The sequence below is a fragment of the Microcaecilia unicolor genome, chromosome 2 (genome assembly GCF_901765095.1).
Source record: "Microcaecilia unicolor chromosome 2, aMicUni1.1, whole genome shotgun sequence".
NCBI lineage: Eukaryota > Metazoa > Chordata > Amphibia > Gymnophiona > Siphonopidae > Microcaecilia > Microcaecilia unicolor.
The window spans coordinates 261,063,734-261,085,916 of NC_044032.1; the positions used below are offsets into that span (position 1 = coordinate 261,063,734).

Genomic DNA, 22,183 nt, shown 5'->3' on the forward strand with positions numbered 1-22,183 from the left:
ATCCCTGTCCTCTTCCGTCCTGCTCACTACTGCAATACCCTACCTACCCCTGTACCCCACCACCTCACCATCCCTACTGTCGTCCTCCTCCTTCCTAGCTCTCAACCTTCAACACCTCCTTCCTGCCATGAACCCTTCCCCTTTCCTCCTAAGCGCATCCCGTCTTCGTCGCCTTCCTCACCCACTCTTCTCCGCACTCTCTTGCTCCTTTCTCCTGCTATCCGCGGGTGACATCAATCCCAACCCAGATCCCCCACACCTGTCCTCGTCCTCGTCCTCATCTCATCTATGCAAACGTCCCCACGATTTCTCCAATCTCATCTCTATTCCCCTCCTCCCTCCCCTTCTCGTGCGCCCTGTGGAACGCCCACTCGATCTGCAACAAATTTCCCTTCACCCACGATCTCTTCATCTCCCATTCCCTTCAACTGCTCGCCCTAACTGAAACCTGGCTCACCCCTGACGACTCTGCCTCAATTGCAGCCCTATGCCACGGTGGTTATCTTTTCTCCCATTCGCCCCACCCAACTGGCCGCGGTGGCGGCGTCGGGCTACTACTTTCGCTCTCCTGCAGTTTTCAACCTCTCCACCTACCTCAGTCTCACTGCTTCTCATCCTTTGAAGTTCACTCCATCCGTCTATTCCACCCACTGCCACTCAGAGTTGCAGTCATCTACCGCCCCCCTGATAAATCCCTCCCTTCCTTCCTTACCGACTTCGATGCCTGGCTCTCCGTTTTTCTTGAGCCCTCATCCCCATCCCTCATTCTTGGTGACTTCAACATTCACACTGATAACCCATCCGACTCTTATGTTTCTCAGTTCCTCACTCTTACCTCCTCCTTCAACCTCCAACTGAGCCCCACAACCCCTACTCACAAATCTGGCCACTGTCTTGATCTCGTCCTCTCCTACTTGCTCACCCTCCAATTTCTGCGTTTCAGCTCTTCCTATCTCTGACCACCACCTACTACTACTACTATTTAACATTTCTAGAGCGCTACAAAGTGTACGCAGCGCTGTACAAACACAGAAGAAAGACAGTCCCTGCTCAAAGAGCTTACAATCTAATAGACAAAAAGTAAAGCATTTAAATTTAAAATATTTAGCAGTCAAGCACAAGAGAACAGTCACAGAAGGACAGAAGATGTTGAAGGGTGGTCAAATCACATTCACACTTCAGCACCCTCCCCCTCAATCTCGCCCAACACTAACTACTACGTCCAGAAATCTCCAGGCTGTTGACCCCCCCCCAGCTTATCCTCTAGTATCTCTGACCTCCTCCCTTCCATCATGTCCTCCAAATCTGTTGACATAGCTGTCTCCACTTACAATGCCACTCTCTCCTCTGCTCTAGACACCCTTGCACCGTCCATCTCCCGTCCCACAAGGCGTACCAATCCCCAGCCCTGGCTGACCCCTTGCACCCGTTACCTTCGCTCCTGCGCCCGTTCGGCTGAACGCCTCTGGAGGAAATCTCGCGCCCATACTGACTTCATTCAAATTCATGCTATCCTCCTTCCAATCCTCCCTATTCCTCGCTAAACAGGACTACTACACCCAACTAACTAATTCCCTCAGCTCTAACCCACGTCGTCTCTTCGCCACCCTCAACTCCCTCCTCAAAGTGCCCTCCGCTCCCACCCCCCCCCCTCACTCTCTCCTCAATCTCTGGCCGACTACTTCCGTGACAAGGTCCAGAAGATCAACCTCGAATTCACCACCAAACCTTCTCCTCCTCTTCATCCTATAACCCACTCTCTCAACCAACCTACCCAGGCCTCCTTCTCCTCTTTTCCTGCTATCACCGAAGAGGAAACCGCCCATCTCCTCTCCATCTCGAAATCCACCACCTGTTCCTCAGACCCCATCCCCACCAAGGTGAAATTAGGCCTTACCTGCTAATTTTCTTTCCTCTAGACCCTCCAGACCGGTCAAGACGCTTGGGTTATGCATGCCTACCAGCAGAGGGAGACTGAGAAAACTAACTTCAAACTGAGTACATATAACCTGTGCTAGCCCTCTATCTCCAGTATACAGTTAGCAAAGCAGAGAAACACATCCCTGTAACAGTAACTCCGAAACTAATAAAACCCCTGTACCTGGAAAACTAATAGGTAAACACCAACAGTGTGCTTAAACAGATGAAACGCTCAGGCGTCCCACTCTGCAGAACATTAGAGTCAAAGAAAATGTCTCCGACCATACTGAATATCAAATGAACAGACATAGCAGAACACGGCTCAAAATACTTCTGATAACTGACCCGGCTGAAAATTACTTTTGCTGAATTACTTCTGATACGAACCAGGGTGGGCTCTTGACCGGTCTGGAGGGTCTAGAGGAAAGAAAATTAGCAGGTAAGGCCTAATTTCACCTTCCTCAGCAACCCTCCAGACCGGTCAAGACGCTTGGGAAGTACCAAAGCAGTAGACACATTAAGGGTGGGACCCACGAAAAGCAGAAGACAACACAGCCGCTCCAAACCGAGCATCCTCTTTTGCCTGCACATCAATTCTATAATGCTTTACAAAAGAATGAATGGACGACCACACCGCCGCCTTACAAATGTCCTGAGGGGGAATAAAACTACTTTCCGCCCAAGAGGCGGCTACCCCCCGAGTAGAGTGTGCCTTCAGTACCGAGGGAACTGCCCGACGTTTCAACAAATACGCCGAGGCAATAGTCTCCTTTAACCATCTAGCCAAAGTGGCCTTGGAAGCCGCTTCCCCCTTTCTGGGACCTCCATACAAAATGAACAAACGATCCGACGCTCGGAAGTCCTGCGTTCTGCTCAAATACGACCGCAAAATGCGTCGAACATCTAACTTAGCCAAACGGCGTTGAGAGAGATCACCCGACCTATCCCCCAACACTGGTAACGAAATCACCTGATTAACATGAAAGGAGGATACCACCTTAGGAACAAACGAAGGAACTGTCCGCAAAGTCACTTTCTCCTTAGCCAAGGAGAGAAAAGGCTCTCTACAAGACAAAGCCTGTAGCTCCGAAATTCTACGCGCCGAAGCAATGGCCACCAGAAACACTGTCTTTAACGTAAGATCTTTACACGAGATGGACGCCAACGGTTCAAACGGAGGACCCACCAGAGCCTCCAACACCAAATTCAAATCCCAAGGCGGAACCGTCGGCCGACGAGGTGGACGAAGCAACTTGACAGCTTTCAAGAACCGCCCCACGTCCGGCGAAGCCGCCAAGGAAATCCCCTGAATCTTTCCACGGAAACAAGACAACGCTGAAACCTGCACTTTCAGGGAAGAGAGCGAGAGCCCCCTGTCCAGACCGTCCTGCAGGAACTCCAAAACTTCCGCGATGGAAACCCGTAGAGGAACATACTGCCGCTCTTGACACCAGTTCTCAAAAATGCGCCACACCCGCACATAAGCCAAAGAAGTAGACCTCTTACGAGAACGCAGCATGGTATCAATTACCCTGGCTGAAAAACCTTTCTTCCTTAATCTGAGCCTCTCAAGAGCCAGGCCGTAAGCGAGAATGGAGCAGGGTCGGCCATCTCGATCGGCCCCTGAACCAATCTCACCCTGGAGCCCAACGGAATGGGATCCTGCACCAATAACCGAACCAGGTCTCCGTACCACGGACGTCGAGGCCAATTGGGCGCAATCAGAACCACTAGACCTGCATGGTGCCCGATCCGCTGCACCACGCGGCCCACCAGCGGCCATGGCGGAAATACATAAAGCAACTGCTGAGTCGGCCACGGGAGCACTAACGCGTCGATGCCCTCGGCCCGAGGATCTCTTCGACGACTGAAGAAGCGAGGGGCCTGAGCGTTGTCGGCCGATGCCATGAGATCCAGCACCGGCCGCCCCCATGCCAACACCAGTCGATTGAACACTGAGGGATGGAGGGACCACTCTCCGGGGTCTAACGTGTGTCTGCTTAGGAAATCCGCGCTCACGTTGTCCACCCCTGCCACGTGGCCCGCCGAGATGCTCTGCAGATGAGCTTCTGCCCACAACATTAACTCCGCCGCCTCCACAGCTAACGCTTGGCTCTTCGTTCCCCCCTGCCGATTTACATAAGCGACGGCCGTGGCATTGTCGGAAAGAACCCTGACTGCCTTGCCTTCTATCAGGCTGTGAAAGGACCGAAGAGCCAACCGAATTGCTCGAGTCTCCAGGCGATTGATGGACCACGATGCTTCCTCCACCGTCCAAAGTCCTTGAGCTACCTGCCCCAGGCAATGCGCTCCCCAGCCCGAGAGACTCGCATCCGTGGTCAGAACCGTCCAAGTGGGAGAGTCCAGCGGCATTCCTTTCACCAGATTCGGAGAGTGTAGCCACCAGCGAAGGCTGCGAAGGGCAACCCCCGACAGAGGGAACCTCTCCTCCAGGTCCTGAGACTGAGGGGACCAACGAGACAACAAGGCTCTCTGTAACTCTCTCATATGGGCCCTGGCCCAAGGAACCACCTCTATTGTTGCTGCCATCAGACCCAACACCTGAAGATACGCCCGAGCCGAAGGCGCTCTCTGTGCTCGGAGCCGCCTGATCTGTCCCTGCAGCTTGGAGATGCGAGGAGCTGTCAAAAACACCCGGCCCTTCTTCGTGTCGAAGCGAACTCCCAGATACTCCAGAGACTGGGAAGGCACCAGGTGACACTTTGCCAGATTGACCACCCAACCGAGCGACTGCAAGAAGGTCACCACACGGCCGGTGGCCTCCTCGCTCTCTGACCTTGATTTGGCCCGAATCAACCAGTCGTCCAGATATGGATGCACCAAAATGCCCTGCAAGCGCAGCGCCGCCGCCACCACAACCATCACCTTGGAGAAGGTGCGAGGCGCAGTCGCCAGACCGAAAGGTAGTGCACAAAACTGAAAATGCCTCCCTAAGACCACAAAGCGAAGAAAACGCTGGTGCGCCTCTAGGATGGGAATGTGTAAGTAAGCCTCTGTCAGGTCCAGAGACGTCAGAAACTCTCCTTCTTGCACCGCTACAATCACTGAGCGCAAAGTCTCCATCCGAAAGGAGGGAACCTTTAGGGCCGCATTGACCTTTTTGAGGTCTAAAATGGGCCGGAAGGCACCTTCTTCCTTCTTGGGCACCACGAAATAAATGGAGTAACAGCCCGTACCTCTTTCTAACCTGGGGACCGGTACCACCGCCCCTAAACCGATGAGACGCGACAGAGTGTCCCTTATTGCTCTCGCCTTGCCTCTTGAATGACAGGGAGACACGAGAAAGAAGTCGGAGAGGGGACTGTCGAATTCTAGGGCGTACCCGTCTCGCACTATCTGCAGTACCCACTGGTCTGACGTGATATGGACCCACCTCTGGTAAAACAAGCGTAAGCGAGCCCCCACGCGAACCAGAGGCTGGGTCCCCAAACCATCATTGAGACACACGGGACGTACCGGACGCTCCCGAAGAGGAGCCTCGCCCCCCGCGACGGCCACCTCGAAAGGACTGGGTTCTCTGGAAAAACCGACCCCTAGTCCCCCCAGAAGACCTACCGGGTCGATACCGCCGAGCCTCCTGAAAACGCCCCCGTCCTGCTGCCCCCTTAGACACCTTGGGACGAAGCTCAGGAAGCCGAGGCGCCTTAGCATCACCAAGACCCTTCACCAATTTATCCAATTCCTCCCCGAAAAGCAAAGAGCCTCTAAAGGGGAGGGAACAAAGTTTAGTCTTGGAAGCGGCATCAGCCACCCAGCCCCGCAACCACAGGGCCCGCCGAGCCGCCACGGCAAAAGTCATGTTCTTAGCCGATGCCCTCAACAAATCGTACAGTGCATCCGCCAAGAACGACGACCCCATCTCCAACTTGGCCAGATCTTGAACCAGAGAAGCCCTATCAGCCTGCGGGCCATCCAGGAGCCTCTCCGCCCAACGAAAACAAGCCCGCGCCACCAGACCTCCACAAACAGACGCTTGCAGCGCCAAGGCAGACAGATCAAAACTCCGCTTTAGGAAGGTCTCCAATTTCCTATCCTGAGGGTCCCGCAACGCGGCCCCCCCATCCACTGGAATAGCAGTAGCCTTAGTCACTGCCGTAACCACGGCATCCACCGTCGGAGGCCTGAGAGACTCTCTGTCCTCCTGAGGAAGGGGATAGAGCTTGGCCATAGCCCGAGCTACCTTACACTGAGCCTCCGGCGACTGCCACTCCTGCGAGATCATATCTCTCAAGTCCGCATTCATAGGAAAGGAGCGAGAGACCCGCCTGATCCCCTTAACCAAAGGATCCACCTGCTTCCCATCCCCAATGGGAGCTGCCGCAGAATCAAACCTTAAAGTGGCAGACACCTGCTCAATGAGTTCCGACAATTCATCCCTGTGAAAAATTCTAACCACCGAGGGGTCCTCCCCCGGCAAAGACAGGTCCCCATCCTGCCCTGCCACCGACCCCTCTTCCTCTTCCAGGGGGCTAAAATCACCCTCCGAGTCTGGAGGAGAAAAAACCTCTACATCTTCAGAGCACTCCACTCGCGGTCTTTTAGCGGTAGCCCCCCCCAACCTTGGACTAAGGGACTCCGCACCCGATGGGCCCGCCTTCCAAGCCTGAAACAAACTCCAAACAAACTCTGGAGGGAACCCCATGCTGCCCGAGGCTTCCCCCCCAGCGGGACTCGAAATCGGGAAAGGCTGCGGTCCCACGACCGTCTCAGCACCCAAAAGACCCGAATCCAAGATGGCGGCGGTTCCCGCCAAAATCGGGACCGCCGTTGAAGCGCCAAACTGAGCCGCACCACCCTCCTGCGCTCCCGCAGAAGGAATCTCCGCTGCTAACACCGGAGGCGCGGGAGATGAGGCCTTGGGCTCTCCACAAAAGCGGCAGGGACCGCCAGCCGCTTCAACACCCCGACGCGCGCACAGCCGGCAACGAAGAAACTTCCCCGACATACTCGCGCCTCTTAAACAGCTGATTACTACCGGCGAAGTAAAAATCAAGAAATAACACTCACCGGCGCTGAATCACTGGCCCAGCTCTCCCAGACCGGCTGAACAACTCCGGAAACCCCGGAGTGCAGCTGCTGCAGCTCTCCACACGAGGTGTTTTTTTTTTTTTTTTTTTAACTTTATTTGAGCCCTGCTGCTATAATCTGAATGGCACTCAAGGCTGCAGGATTAACACTGCAGCCGAGGCACAAAGCTGCCCAAAACGGGAGAGCCAGTCGGGGGAGGGACCCGGCCACCCGGGTGTGACACCCCAGAGGGGACAATGGTAGGCCCCACCGGACCTACCAACCCCTTGCACACCACAGAGTTCCAGGCACAGGGATCAACTGATCTTTCACCAACTTCTCCTTAGAAACAACTGAAAATAAACTAGTCTCACAAAATGGACCTAAATCCTGCCAGACCGGACAAGCTGCACAGCTGCATGTCTACCCTCTGCTGAGACTGAGAAAATACTGGAGATAGAGGGCTAGCACAGGTTATATGTACTCAGTTTGAAGTTAGTTTTCTCAGTCTCCCTCTGCTGGTAGGCATGCATAACCCAAGCGTCTTGACCGGTCTGGAGGGTTGCTGAGGAACTTACTTATCACCATCACTCCTACTATCACCCCCACCATCTGTCATATCCTCAACCTCTCTCTCTCCACTGCAACTGTCCCGGACACCTTCAAGCATGCTGTGGTCACACCACTCCTCAAAAAAACCATCACTTGACCCTACCTGTCCCTCCAACTACCACCCCATTTCCCTCCTACCCTTCCTCTCCAAGATACTTGAACGCGCCATTCACAGCCGCTGCATTGATTTTCTCTCCACTCATGCCATCCTCGATCCGCTCCAATCCGGCTTTCACCCCCTACACTCGACAGAAACGGCACTATCTAAGGTCTGCAATGACCTGTTCCTCACCAAATCCAAAGGTCACTACTCCATCCTCATCCTCCTCGACCTATCCGCCGCTTTCGACACTGTCAATCACAACCTACTTCTTGACACACTGTCCTCCTTTGTGTTCCAGGGCTCTGTCCTCTCCTGGTTCTCCTCCTATCTCTCCCATCGTACCTTCAGAGTACACTCTCATGGTTCGTCCTCCTCCCCTATCCCGCTCTCTGTTGGAGTTCCTCAAGGCTCTGTCCTTGGGCCCCTTCTTTTCTCAATCTACACCTCTTCCTTAGGCTCCCTGATCTCTTCTCATGGTTTCCACTATCATCTTTATGCTGACGACACCCAGCTTTATCTCTCCACACCAGAAATCACTGCGGAAACCCAGGCCAAGGTATCGGCCTGCTTATCCGACATTGCTGCCTGGATGTCCAACCGCCACCTGAAACTGAACATGGCCAAGACTGAACTTATTGTTTTCCCACCCAAACCCACTTCTCCTCTCCCTTCACTCTCTATCTCAGTTGATAACACCCTCATCGTCCCCGTCTCATCTGCCCGCAACCTCGGTGTCATCTTCGACTCCTCCCTCTCCTTCTCTGCGCATATCCAGCAGATAGCCAAGACCTGTCGCTTCTTCCTCTATAACATCAGCAAAATTCACCCCTTCCTCTCCGAGCACACCACCCGAACTCTCATCCACTCTCTCATTATCTCTCGCCTTGACTACTGCAACCTACTCCTCACCGGCCTCCCACTTAGCCATCTATCCCCCCTTCAGTCCATTCAGAACTCTGCCGCACGTCTTATCTTCCACCTTAACCGATATACTCATATCACCCCTCTCCTCAAGTCACTTCACTGGCTTCCGATCAGATACCGAATACAGTTCAAGCTTCTCCTACTCACCTACAAATGCACTCGATCTGCAGCCCCTCCTTACCTCTCTACCCTCATCTCCCCTTATGTCCCTACCCGTAACCTCCGCTCTCAAGACAAATCCCTCCTTTCAGTACCCTTCTCCACCACCGCCAACTCTAGGCTTCGCCCTTTCTGCCTCGCCTCACCCCATGCTTGGAACAAACTCCCTGAGCCCATACGCCGGGCCCCCTCCCTACCCATCTTCAAATCATTGCTCAAAGCCCACCTCTTCAATGTCGCCTTCGGAACCTAATCACTTCATCTCTTCTCAGGAAATCTCATCTACCCCAACTTGACATTTCGTCTTTTAGATTGTAAGCTCTTCTGAGCAGGGACCGTCCTTATTCGTTAATTTGTACAGTGCTGTGTAACCCTTGTAGTGCTCTAGAAATGTTAGGTAGTAGTAGTAGTAGCATGGATTTCAATGTATAAAATCAGGTAATTAACACTCCCGCATTGCTTTGGGGTGCAAATTAAAAACCAGGATTGACCATGTCTCCCGGAATCCAGATTTCACTTTCATACAGAAGAATTTGTAAAATAATGTTATAATCATTTACAAGACGTTTTCTGGGTGGCTGAAACTAGCAGACAGAATTCTTTATGCATAGAAGTCCCTTTGGACTTAGGGCTCCTTTTACTAAGGCACACTAACCAATTTAGCACACACTAAATGATAAGATGCCCATTATTTTCCTATAGGCATCTTATCATTTAGCGCGTCAACTAAATCCACCAGCGCGCCATAGTGTCTTCTATAGCTTATTTAAAATATGTAGGGGGATAATTATAATGTATGAAAATGTCACTTTGGTTTGCCTCGTTTCGCCTTCCCTCTGCATACCTGCTGCCACCCCAAATATTTTGCCACTGCATTCTGAGCACAGCTGGAGCCAACTTATACAGTGCTCCTACCTAGATAGCCCTGGCATTGAATATCAGAGTCTAATTCAGCCCATGGCAGTGAGCATTTAAAAAAATAAACGTTGGCTACCACTGGCTGAATATTGACTAATTGATGTCAATTAGGAAAATAGCTTTGTAGGTGGATGGGCTGTTGTAGTGGTTAGCTAGGAGTAAGGCAGTTTTTCTCAAATATGCCAGGCCTCTGACGTAGGGAAACAAGAATCAACCATGCTATTGACTCTTGGCCCACTCCCTCCTTCTAAGAAAATCATATTTCTGTACAAACCTGCTTTAAAAAATTTGCAGAAAACAAAGAGTTTAGAGGCAGAACATGCATCCATTTCTGATCTAAGCACCAGGAGAATTGATGTGGGATGTACTCCCAGCCAGCTCTTTTGTTTTTAACAGGATTGAATTATGAATGGAAATGAAAGATGTGAAAATGGACAGTAGTCACTGCTACTGCTCAAACATTTCAGACCTGTGTCACTTCATTTAAGGGTGCAATTCTGTAACAGTCATTAAATGTTAACACATGTATCCGTATATCTATACATATATATGTGTGTGTGTCACACATACACACGTATATGCTAATCTTCCATCTACGCGCTATCCTGTCAATACTTGTGTATCTCGCATATTATATATTCGCACAGTGGGCACACACAGCAACAGAGGCTGGGCGAGTCTCACACTCGACATGTGTACCTTACAGAATACTGTAATTTATGCACATATTGCCTTTATTTAGACACATGAATTTACTCCAGCTCTATGGCTGGAATAAGCACTCGTGCCTATCTTCTATATACCTGGTTATGCTATAGAAAAGTAGATGTCTATGTTCCTTTCTCGGGACACACCCAGCCAGTCAGGTTTTCAGGCTACCCACAATAAATATTCATGAGATAAATTTGCATGCACTGCCTCCATTGTATGCAAATCTATCTCATGCATATTCTTTGTGGGTATCCTGAAAACGGACAGGCTCCCACCAGAGGCCCCCTTATAGAAATTGTCCTTTTAGGGAGTAATTCTCAAATGGCTGCCTAAAGATATCATGCTGGCACCTAAGCGTTTATTCAATAATGGCAATTAGGCTAGTATTCTATGGTTATGCAAAAATCCACAGTTTTGCACCTTACTTTAGGCGTTAGCACCTCTGCTAGCTCAGTGGCTGGTGTAAATGCTCACTCCTTACTGCTGTCAGTCAGGCAAGTAACTGTCAGTGTTCATAACCTGCAAATATAAGTGCTAGGCACAGCCCTGACCTGCCCATGCTCTCCCAAGTCCATGCTCCCTTGTAGTTGCCCACTATGGATTTTGTTTGACCGTTGTAAAAGCCAAGGGCAGTTACACACAACTGCTTAGGGCCAATTAGCATTAATATCAATTATAGCTAATTGATTGTAAAGGCCAATTAGTAGCTAATTAGTATATTAAGTTACGTATGTAATTTGTGTATGCAACCTTGAGCATCCAACCGTGGGTGCAAGATTATAAAATCAGGGGGTCGGTATCTATCCCACTTGGTAGAACCTAAGCATTTGAGGGCTGAAGTTCATCCGTCGCATCTCAAAAAAGATATAGTTGAATTAGAAAAGGTGCAGAGAAGGGCGACGAAAATGATAAAGGGGATGGGACGACTTCCCTATGAGGAAAGGCTAAAGCAGCTAGGGCTCTTCAGCTTGGAGAAAGGCGGCTGAGGGGAGATATGATAGAGGTCTATAAAATAATGAGTAGAGTTGAACGGGAAGACGTGAAGCTTCTGTTTATACTTTCTAAAAATACTAGGACTAGGGGGCATGCCATGAAGCTACAAAGTAGTAAATTTAAAACGAATCAGAGAAAATGTTTCTTCACTTAACGTGTAATTAAACTCTGGAATTCATTGCCAGAGAATGTGGTAAAGGCGGTTAGCTTAGCAGAGTTTTAAAAAGGTTTGGACGGCTTCCTAAAGGAAAAGGCCACAGACCATTATTAAATTGGACTTGGGGAAAATCCACTGTTTCTGGGATAAGCAGTATAAAATGTTTTGTACTTTTTTGGGATCTTGACAGGTATTTGTGACCTGGATTGGCCACTGTTGGAAACAGGATGCTGGACTTGATGGACCCTTGGTCTGTCCCAGTTTGGCAATAATTATGTACTGCTGTCAGTGTGGCTCCAAGTTAGTCAGGCAGAAGGGAAGAAATATTACTGCCAGGTTGTTTTATCATCATATGGAATTGCTATTAAAAACAGCAAAGTGACCTGGGAAAGAAACTTTCTCATCATAATATCCAGGCATGACAGCAGACACAGTAACAATATCAAGGCAAGCTGACTCGTTCAAGCAAACTGATCTATTTTTAAGTAAATGCTTTCATTTCAAAGTACATACACAAATGTAGTACCAGACTGTCAATCACACTGTTTTAGCATTGGGGTTTCAGGTATGGGTTGGGGAAAATAATTTAGTATTATCCTTTTGGAAATGGAGAAAAAGGGACGCCATTTGGTTAACACCAGCAATCACTCACCACAAGAACCAGGCATGAACCAGAACGGCATGAATACTGGAGAAAAATTTTAAAACTCAGCCCTACAATAAGTAAATGAACTCAGAGCATCTGCCATCTATTCTCACGTTACCAGAAGAGACCAAAGACAATTATATTTCAAGCAGAGAAGCTTCAATGCTCATGACAGGATGCAAGTGTGGCTTGTGTGAAATGTTCCCAGTGACAAGATCTCTGCCAGACTTGGTCTCTTCCTGGTCAGTAGATACAGAATCTCCCCTAAATCTAGTGGGATATTCACCCACTCAGCAAAAGCACATACGCATAAAGTCCCAGTCTGCACCAGCATTCCTGCTGCACCTCATCAGCCTCCTCCTCAAGGTGAATCTTTGGACCCAATTTCCCAAAGTCTCTTAGAGCAAACCAATCTCTGCCCATCCATCCATAAAACGTTTCATAGACGCTCCCAGCCAACATCAGTATCCCAATACTTAAATCTTTTGTGTGCCTTTATAGAGGAAACCAAAGTACAGCTGGAAGTGGCACCACCAACACTCACAACCCTGGGGCTCTGAGGGGTGGAAGAGAACATGTGCTCCTCTTCTTTCACTGTGCATGAAGTGCTTGTGTAGCTCAAGACGAACCTAAATATTCTTGCCCTCAGGAGCTGGGTTCGAGTGTGCACAGTCTAGGAGCAGTTGTTTCTATCCATCAGGCTTGTGTGCAGAAGTAACATTACTCTCTAGTCTCTTAACCCTGAAAGGTGTTATGAAACTCTCTGTAGTGGCACTTCAGTTCACTGATCTTCTCAGCTACAGAATAAAAAGAAATACAACGAATAAGCATTATGATGAATGACTAAAGATTTTCTGCACTTGATTCTTCACTACTGCTCTCACCTGAATTTGGGGAACTGAATGCTAGGGTGTGCTGAGGAGGTCATTAAACTTAGTTCTCTTCCTTCAACTCCTCATGTTCTTATGTGCTGTCCAGGGTATGGACACAAACCGTGTGGATCACCACACACAGCAGTTCAGAGGATTTGCAGACTTGTGTTATCACAGGCTTGCAAGCAAATTTTCAAAGGGAGAAACTCCTCACAAATCTGGGGAACAGCAGCTGTGCTACAGATCCTCAGGCTTTACAAGTGCAAAGTTGGCACCATTAAGCATGCAACTGCTCACTGCCCCCTGCCTCCCCATCCGACTACTTTGCGGCACAGCTACATTTACCCGCAGATGGGGAGGGCAATTTTTAGCCTCTGGGTTTATCTGGGTAACTCCTCTAGTACCACTACTGCTTTCAGAACACGGTAGCACATCCCCCAGAGGCAGAAGGGCCCCTATAGAAAGCTGAAGGTTACGTACGCAGTGTGCTCCTGCTGCTGCCACCCCAGGTCTCTGCCTCTTGCTGCCGCTTCTCTACCGTTCGCACAATCTTCTCTGAAGTTTCCACCAACTGACCAATAGCTTGCAGCTCCTGGGAGCAAAAGAAACATAGATAGCGGTTAGATGAGCTCCCTCTGCTCTCTGGTCCTAAAACTGGGAAAGAAGTTCATAAAGACACACCAAAGACAGAAGAGAGCTTGGCATGAAATCTGATCTTAGTTCAGACCCAAAATTATTCAGGGGTGTAATCAGCAAACAGCTGCTGCCCTCAGGTGGAAGCATGACTGGCAACCTTGGGATCTTACCTGACCAGAGAAAGTGAGTCTGGAATACGTGAGCACAGCCACTGCTGAGAGGAGGAAATGCCTTTTATCATGGCTTCTCCCTTCCTGCTTCCTACCCCCCCCCCCCCCCCCCCGACTCTTACCTGGCTGCAGAGGCGTAAAGACTGGTGTACAGCCTGGAAAAGAGGACCACAGCTGCTGATTTGAGGAGCTGTCCTGCTGCAGTGCTCTTGGAACTCACTCTCGTACACCTGGGAGAAGGCAGCGATGAGCTGGTGGAAGTCAGATATGGCCAGTTTCAAAGTCTGCACTGTAGTATGACTGCTGGAGGTGTCGCCGACTAAGAAGGAGCACTGTACAAAATATGAAGACAGGATATATCATACAGTAATTGTTCAGAATACACTACATCCTCATATCAGAAAGGGATACAAGCAGAAATACCCCAAAGCATCAGTGAGACCATGGACCAGGGCTGTGGAGTCCAAGTTCGGTCAGTAAAAATGTATCAACTCCAGCTTCAAAATGAAACCTTACAACATTATAATATATGGTAAATTTATCATTTTATAAGTATTTTTTGTTCTGGATCTAAAGTTATATTTACCAGTACTCTAGATCAAGAACGAAAAATTTAAAGCCTAATATTAGTAGGAGTCAGAGTTGGAGTCGGACAATATAAAAAAAACCAAAGAATTTGGAGTCAAAGGTTTGGTGTACCAACTCCACAGCCCTGCCACGGACAGCAGGGTACATAACATCTACAAAGTGAAACCTTAGGCTGTAAGTCTGGCTCCAGCTACAGATTCAGATCAGGATAACACAGCTGCAGGCCCATTCAACAGATTTTCCAGTACTCTTGAACCACTAACAATAAAAATTAGATCTAGGGAGACTATGTGATATATTGAGGCGAGCCGACGTGTCTGCCCCTCTCTGGGGTTCCCGCACCTCACTGGCATTTTATTGCTTTCTGAGACTTTCTTCTTTGACATAGTTCCTCACCATTGAGCTGTATTACTTCATGGTCAAATTTGTGACTAAAGCTGCAGGTTCAATGTCCAGGAAAGGTATAAAAAAGGAAAGAGAGAAGATGCTCAGCAAAAATAAGAAGATGGAATCAGCAGAGGCCCATGAAGCTCCGACTTTCACAACGTTACAACTCACCCAGCTCAACTAAGGCGGTGGGGAAAGCCATGAAGCTGCGCTTGGGACAGCTCACCCTTCCGGAGTCGCTACTGGCAGAAACCACCTGCTGAACAGGTGATTTGGAGGATCGGGTGTCCGCGGCAGAAGACGTGGGGACTCAAGCTGTGGCGACACTGGCAGCTCTTGAAAAGCAGGTATAAGGGCAGGCTGACTGGATGAATTTGAAAACCAGTCCCGGAGGGAAAACTTCCGGATAGTGGGCCTGCTTGAAATGTTGCCGGAACATCACTGTCCACCCTGCATAGAGCACTGGCTCTTGGAGTACGCACTCTCAGACAGTTTGGGCCCCCTCTGTTTGGAGTGGGCCCATACAGTGGGATGATTTCCAAGATGGTGGGAATAGAACGTGAGTGGTGATCATCAAAGTGCATAATTACATACACAAGGTGGAAATTTTATGTGGTTTGACAGAAATGATATTCATTACAGTATGAAGGAGTACCGGTGAAGATTTTTCAAGATTATTCTGCAGCACTGCAGGAGCGTCAGCGGATGTTCTCCCCCCTTCTGCTCGGCGCTTTGTGATCTGCAAACTCACTTCATGTTTTTATATTCTTCGATTCTCAGGGTGATCATCATGGCAAGTGGCAGAGCTTTGATTCACCTCAGGCAGCACAGGAGTGTCTATGAGAGCTCCAGGGCTCTGCAGAGAGCAAGACTGCGAGTACTGAGTTTCACCAATATTTGCAATTCTGTTTGGCTCCCTGGGCCTTTTCTGTTCTTGCCTTCTTTGACTCACCCAAGGGTGTAGTGTGGGGAGACTTACTTTCCTCAGAGGGTTAATTCTTGTTGAATTTTGTATTGCTTATGGGTCAGACGGATGCAGGATCCCATACATCAGTTGTGGTTCCCCTTTTTCTACCGCATGTTAATGTGGTGGGAATGTTGTGTAGGTTGCTGTGTGATGCCAGTTCAGTTTGGGCATGAATGTGCATAAAGGGACGGTGGCTGTACTTTGTAGATTTTCTAACTGGTGGGGCAGCATTCTGTTTCCAGGTGAGGCTTGGCTTTGTCTTTTTGACAAGTGGTATGAGTGGCATTGCCCCCAGTAATGTGAGGATCGTTTCTTGGAATGTATGTGAATTACGTCTCCTATAGAAAGTGCACAAAAATTTGGGGGACCCTGAAATGATATAAAGCAGACAAGTCTTCAGGAAACTAGATTATCTTAGGCTGAACACCAGAAATTGAGGCGGCAGTGGGTGGTAAAAGTATTTTGTTCTCCATCTGAGGGGCGACGGGGTGGGGTAGCAGTTTTAGTGCATAAATCCCTACAATGCATTATTCGAGAGCTCTTTTTTGGAAGTCCACTTGAATTTACAGGGCAAGGGAGGTGGTCCTAGCTGAGGTGTACGGTCCAGTTCCCCAGGAGGGATCCTTTTTATTGTCAGTTGCACCAAGAATGTCACCAGTATGCAGCCATCCCAGTGACAGTGGTGGGTGACATGAACCTGGTCTTGGACCCCTCTCTAGATTGCTCCTCGGGAAAGGCCCTGGGCCATGATGGGGGGGGAGGAGGGAGGGTGAGTTAAGCTCTTTTTGTAGGGCCTTGGATCTGTTAGACCCTAGGCGACTTCTGCACCCTGAAAATTGGGACTTTACTCACACGTCTTGAGTGCATCGTACTCTCTCTCGCTTGGACTACATTTTGGTGAGAACTGTTTTTTTCCCCATGTTGCAACTGCCACCATTGGACCGGAGGTGGTATCGGATCATGCCATAGTATGGATTGACCTTAATGCAAATCCCTATTCTTCCCAGAGGCCTGTTTGGCGATTCATCCAAAGAATTTGCCTCCTTTTTACCAAAGCAGTGGCACGATTTTGAGCGCAATAATCAACAGCATGTAACTGGATCCAGAGATTTTTTGGCCCATGGTGAAGGCGATAATGAGGGGGGGCCATCATTGCCTTTGTGTGTGCCCATAAGAAGCACCTTGTGCAGGGGATTATAGATCTTGAGCAAAAATTGAAGGCGGCTAAAAGGAAATATGTTGCCCACCCGTTCCCCCCCCCCCCCCCCAAATGATACCTTGACAGCCACTAAGACAGCGCCGATTGCTTCAATATGTGAGCAGATAGCGCGCCTGGTTTTATATAGAAAATGTAAATATTTTAATATTTGGCGATAGGGTGGGTAAACTGTTAGCACAGGTGACACACGGGCATGATGTGGCTCCCGTTATATCCCTTATATTTTAGAATAGGTGCCATTGTATGCAATGAGACCAAGTTACTAATAACTGGGTTAACAGTAAAATAGCATATCTTACTGGTAGTCCATGACATGTTGACAACTTCCCTTCTTCATGTCACAAATACCCTGCCCAGTCCTCTCTGAAATGTAAAATGTTCCAGGTGGCCCTCCGTGTGAAATGTTAAGAGAATCACTGTGGTACACAGTCAATGACGGTAGATAAAGACCAGTGTGTTCCAGCCAGTCTATCCAGTAAAGTGGCCAAGGTTGTTGACTTCTGCTCATTCCATGTTTTTGTTTAGCTGCCGTTGGCATAATTATCTTGAAATTACTTGACCTATCACCATCAATATCAGATAAACAGTTGTGATATCAGAGAATATGGAAGTAGCTAATTTACCAAAGATGTTCCTACTAGTAAAGGCAGTTATTCTGAAGGACCATCTCCCGATTTCTGAGAGAAAAGTGACCACTGAATCTGCTTTTGTACGTTGCTGCCTTCAGTGGCCCCTGGGGTCAGCTCAGAATTATTACCGCTTACACTGTGCAGCACTCTGCTACCCTCTGCAAAAGAATCCCCTCTCACCTCCTGTTTCAGATCCTCCAGGGTGGCAGCAGTTTTTGTCAGAACCTTCAAAACTTTTCCCAGTTCATTGTCATGAGATTTCCCTGCAGCCTGTGTTCTGAGAGAAAAGAAGATCAAGTTAGTCCATCTGCTACTGCTTCATGGCAAACTCTGCCATGTTTCCTACTATGAACATTTGGACACACACAAGCAATGTGTTTGAGAAGGAGCAACAGACAAGACCAGGGATGACCCGAGTGTCAGTGCAAGCTCACCTTCTCTGTGGGGCCCCCTCTCCCACCAACAGCAGGGGCTTGATGTCTGAGGGCCAAGGGTTACACTCAGGGTTCAATGCTGCCTGGAAGTGGGGACTAGAAAATAGCTCCCTCAGGAATCCCTCCTCCATCCGGATATATCTCTGGAAACTCTCCTCTGCACTTCATGGGTCAGGCAAAATATTCAGAATGAGAGAGAGAAGGACAGAGATTTTTTTACTTTTAATTTTTTAGTAGTAGATAGGTATCAGACAGAAAGGGAAGACAAAGCCTCCAACATGCTCCAGAAGACACAGACAAAGGACTTATTTACCTGGAAGAGGTAGAGTCCCCAGTTCCAAATCTCTGCCATCTGCCACTGGAGCTTGCAATGACATCCACTAGCTGGTCCAAGAACGCCAGTTGATGCTGAGGGCTTGAAAGACCCTGCAGGAAAGATGCACACAAGGACTCTATGTTAATGTGAGACAGATACAGAATGTTTTTCTTGTTGTCTGTGTAATAGCATCAAAGCCCACACTCTCAAAATGGATACTGGGCCAACTCCTTACCTTAATGAGGTCCAGATCGTCCTGGCGACATAACATGAGCTCAAAGCCCAGCCTTGCCATCTCTGCTGGTCCATATAGGCAAACAAAGCACACAATTAGAATAATTAAAGGACACATATGGTGCTATACTCTCCAGAAAGCTTTAAGAAGCAGCTATATCATGCTAGCAGTTTTAGTAGGATTAGAAAGCCCTCAGCACTGTGAAATCATAGAACGGATGCTCCCTCTCTCAAGTCAGCAAAAAAAAAAAAAAAAAAACCACAAACAAAGGAATATACCTCCTACGAGCAACACAAGCAGAACAAAACAGAGTAGAGGTGGATCAAAGATGACTTTGCAGCCAAGTGTGATTAGAGAGCAATCTTTAATAAGCACTATGTGAAGAAACAATGTGTTTTAAGCCTGTAAAATGTATTGGATATTTTCCTGCATTGATTGCATTCTGAAGTGTATTTCTCTTATTTGGCCAGCAGATGGTATTTCTTTTCTGTAAAGCTGTTACAGAGAACCAAGTGGTTTTTTTTTTTCTTTAGTTTGACAGAAACAGGAAGCAAGAAGCAGTATATATTTGAAATCTTGTTGACTGGGCTCTGAGTGGCCCAGGAGCTCATCTCATTTGGACTTTACTGATGAGAGAGAGAGAGCGAGAGAAAGAGAGATAGACAGTGGCGTAGCCAGACTGCCAGTTTTGGATGGGCCTGAACCTAAAGTGGGTGGGCACAAAATTTTCTCTCTACCCCCCTTCCCCAGCAAAATTTAGTCACACTAATCAGATGCATTTGTCACACAGGGGTAAAGTGCTGCTTTTCAGTGCTGCTCTCTCTGCCCTGCTCTGCCTGCAGCTGTAAGCGATTTGCTCGTCGGCCCTTCCTTCACCGTGTCCCCCCCTCGCAGAAATAGGAAGTTACATCAGAGGGCAGGACACGGTGAAGGAAGGGCCGACGAGCAAATCGCTTTACAGCTGCAGCAGCGCAGAGCAGGGCAGAGAGAGCAGCTGACGTGAGGCGCTTCACCGACCGATTCTTCTTTTAAGGTTGGGTTCCGGGTGGTCTGCTCCTCGATGGAGCTGCGACGCCGTACGACGATGTTGGGGGCGGGCCTGGAGGGAAAGTGGCTGGGCCTGGGCCCGTCCAGGCCCACCCGTGGCTACGCCCCTGGAGAGAGATCTTTGTTGAAGATTTGCGAACAGATATATGCCTTGATCTCTGCAGGCATTTTCTAGACGTATGCAAATGTTTAGTTAGTTTTCTAATTGATCCATTTTTCAGTTACTTGTTACTGTTTACTATTTGCACATTTTTGTTTTGTCTACTGTTCCAAATTCTAAGAACAAACACATTTGTTTGTTCACTCTACCTGTATGCACTGATAAAAAATCCTAGTGGTTGGTGTGTTGGGTCTCTGAGTGCTTTCTGGGAACTGTGGGACCAATGAGATTGTGGCTCCAGTAACCTAGACATCACTGGGGATAATTTGAGAGCCGGTGTCTCGCCCAGAGGTGGTTGTGACTCAGTTGGTGGGAGAAGGGTACTAGAGCACAAGCAGCAGGTGCAGGTAGACCTGAGCTGTGCTGGGGATAGATCCTCCAAGTGGCTGTGGGGTACCTAGGCAGGTGGCTAGGCGTTTTGTGACAACACAACTGTGTGCTGACCTGACACGGGGCCGTGTTTCGGTGGGGACACTGCCTGCTTCGGGGTCATAATACACTGTACAGCAATACAGATGTTACTCCTGGGGTGGTGTGACCAAAAAATGGATGGAGATACAGAAAAAGAAACAACAAAGGGTATTGATTGCCAAAATAATCACAAACAGTGATCTTTTTGAAATATGCAGTTTAATCCCACTTGGCTGCAAGGTCGTCTTTGATCCACTCCTATTCTGTTGTGTTCTCCCTCTCTAAGGGCAGCCAGCACTACAGTTCCTACGGCATTCTGGCACTGTCTGGATGGCCGAGAACTGACCCCATTAAAGGGGATGATGCTAAAACACCATCATCCCAGATCTCGTGAGATGTGCAGTACCCCTCACAACGCACAGGTGTTTCGACTCCTCTACCTGGACAATGATCTGTACACAGATTTACAAATGTGTTTGATGATGGATGAGAATTCTAAGACAAAGCCACAGATATTTCCTTATGGCTTAATTTGTCTATTGAGCAGAGATGCCTTTCTTTTGAGGCTGAAAGATAGGGAAAGCATTTCTCATATGGAGAATGTGGTTCCATTTAAATTGGTTGTTGGGTTGCTGGTTTGCTGTTCCCAGCTTGTAACAGTCATCTGTTTATATGAGATAACCTTTCAATACACTTTTCTGGTATTTACTCTGTCCAGCTCCACATCTCTTACTGTACATGAGCTGTAGAATTGCTCACAATGTTGACATGAAGACACGGAAAAATCAGTTAATTACCCAATAATTTTCTTTCCTTTAGTCCCAAAGGATCAGTCCAGACAAATAGGTTGTTACCATCAGCCAGCAGGTGGAGCAGACAGAGAACTCTAATGAATTGTGCCTCATAAGCTCCTGCACTTAGCAACCAAGCCAGTATTCGATAACAAAGAAGTTAGAGTGACTTCCAGAGAAAAAACTCCAGCATCTAGACAGAAATAACTAGGAAATAAAGGGCAAAACTCGTGCCTTAGAAATAACGGAACCAGAATACAAACACTCGAAATTACAAAGAACCCAGAAAAACCAAAACCATCACAGAAGGGAGGGCTCTGGACTGATCCTTTGGGACTAAAGGAAAGAAAATTATCAGGTAATTAAATAATCTTTCCTTCCATTAGGTCCCAAGGATCAGTCCAGTCAAATGTGATGTACAAAAGCAATCCTTAAGAGGGGAGGGACTGTGATATCCCTGCAGCAAGAACTGTGCCCAGAAGGAAGAATCTGCTCGATCAGACACATCCAAACGGTAATACTTAACAAAAGAATGAGAAGACCATGTTGCTGAACAACAAATTTCTGCCAATGAAACTGCCCTAGACTCTGCCAAAGAAGTCATCAAAGAATGAGCCTTGATGTGCACGGGAGCAGATTTATCTCTCAGCATTTAAGCCGAAGAAATAGCCTCCTTAAGCCACTGAGCCAACCCTTCCAGGGTCCCACAAAGAAGAAAAAAAGATGATCAGACCGCCTGAATTCATTGGTAGCGGTAAGATAGCGCATTAGGACATGCTTCATATCCAACAGTTGCAAGGAAGCATATTCTGCAGAATAGACCTCCCTGAAAAAAGAAGGAAGAAACACAGTCTGACTGACATGAAAACGAGATACAATCTTCAACAAAAAGGATGGAGCTGTCCATATGGAAACTTCCGAATCAGAAAAGGGAAGGAATCCCTGCAAGAGAGAGCTTGAAGCTCTGAAACTCTCATGCCGACAAAATGGTAACTAGAAATACTGCCTTTAAAGTAAGATTTTTGATAGTTGATGATCGAAGGGGCTCAAAGGGGGCCAACTGAAGAGCCTTAAGAACTACTTAAAGACTCCACTGAGTACAAATATTGTGGAAAGAGGGACGCAGATGAGTGACTCCCCTGAGAAATCG

At 48.3% G+C, this 22,183-nt stretch overlaps 1 protein-coding gene across 6 annotated transcripts in view; it reads right to left on the bottom strand.

Annotated features, from left to right (window-relative positions):
• Positions 1 to 11,981: 11,981 nt before the first annotated feature.
• The window catches only part of HAUS7 (HAUS augmin like complex subunit 7), a 35,289-nt gene continuing 25,087 nt past the window's right edge, over positions 11,982 to 22,183 (bottom strand). For 5 of the 6 annotated variants that reach the window (XM_030192414.1, XM_030192415.1, XM_030192412.1 and 2 more), the window contains exons 5-11: positions 18,625 to 18,689; positions 18,387 to 18,499; positions 18,074 to 18,235; positions 17,820 to 17,916; positions 13,972 to 14,181; positions 13,524 to 13,635; positions 11,982 to 12,968 (exon numbers count right to left, since the gene is read on the bottom strand). In XM_030192414.1, the coding sequence (XP_030048274.1) occupies positions 12,907 to 12,968; positions 13,524 to 13,635; positions 13,972 to 14,181; positions 17,820 to 17,916; positions 18,074 to 18,235; positions 18,387 to 18,499; positions 18,625 to 18,689 (821 nt within the window). In that variant the 3' untranslated portion in view covers positions 11,982 to 12,906. The remainder of the gene's footprint in view (positions 12,969 to 13,523; positions 13,636 to 13,971; positions 14,182 to 17,819; positions 17,917 to 18,073; positions 18,236 to 18,386; positions 18,500 to 18,624; positions 18,690 to 22,183) is intronic. The other variant, XM_030192413.1, reaches the window with a different exon arrangement.